The sequence below is a fragment of the Penaeus monodon genome, chromosome 23, assembly GCF_015228065.2.
Source record: "Penaeus monodon isolate SGIC_2016 chromosome 23, NSTDA_Pmon_1, whole genome shotgun sequence".
Classification (NCBI taxonomy): Eukaryota; Metazoa; Arthropoda; class Malacostraca; order Decapoda; family Penaeidae; genus Penaeus; species Penaeus monodon.
In genome coordinates, this window is record NC_051408.1 from 21,356,073 (window position 1) to 21,356,712 (window position 640).

A 640-nucleotide genomic window follows, 5' to 3' on the forward strand; every position below is an offset into this window, starting at 1 on the left:
ATAAATATGAAGACTAATGCTTGAATCCAAATATGACTAATGTAGTTTTTCTATCATGTCCTAGTTTGACTATGTATGTTGTATACTGTATCATGCATGTGGTGAAAATCTTCAGTCAAATAGATACTGATATGAAAGAGAATAAAAAGAAACAGCAAAGCCACTACCAAGTTCTTCACTTTTCAGGGCCTCCCCCTAGTGTAACTATGGTGTGTGTGGAGCCTGTACCACTGCAACAGACCATTTCAGTCAGCCAGAGTTCCCCTTCAAGATTTGTTTGGTGAAGGCATCTTGTGGGCTGTACCCAAGAATCGCAGAAGCAGAGAGAAGAGATTGACAAGGAAGTTTGGTTCAGAAACAGGCCATAAGAAAATGCTGCCAGTGTTGAAACTGCTTACATGTAACAACTGTGGCCACGTTCATGAACCTGGCCGTCTGTGTCGTAAGTTTACACACCTCATATTCAGAATTTGAATTTTGTATGTGCATATAGTAAAGTGCCAAGACTAAGTTTATATATTTAAGTGATAAATAACTAGCATTATGGATTTTAGGAAAATTTACTTGCATTTATTTGATGGATTTTAGAAAAATTTACTTGCATTTATTTGATGTTATATAAAAATATATTTATAACAGG

General features: G+C 35.8%; 1 protein-coding gene across 1 annotated transcript in view; it reads left to right on the plus strand.

The window, feature by feature from the left end:
* Nucleotides 1-204: 204 nt before the first annotated feature.
* The window catches only part of LOC119588180 (39S ribosomal protein L32, mitochondrial-like), a gene marked incomplete at its 5' end in the record, with an annotated part of 11,790 nt that continues 11,354 nt past the window's right edge, over nt 205-640 (plus strand). Inside the window, one exon of the mRNA XM_037936883.1 lies at nt 205-442. Coding sequence (XP_037792811.1) covers nt 205-442 — 238 coding nt within the window. The remainder of the gene's footprint in view (nt 443-640) is intronic.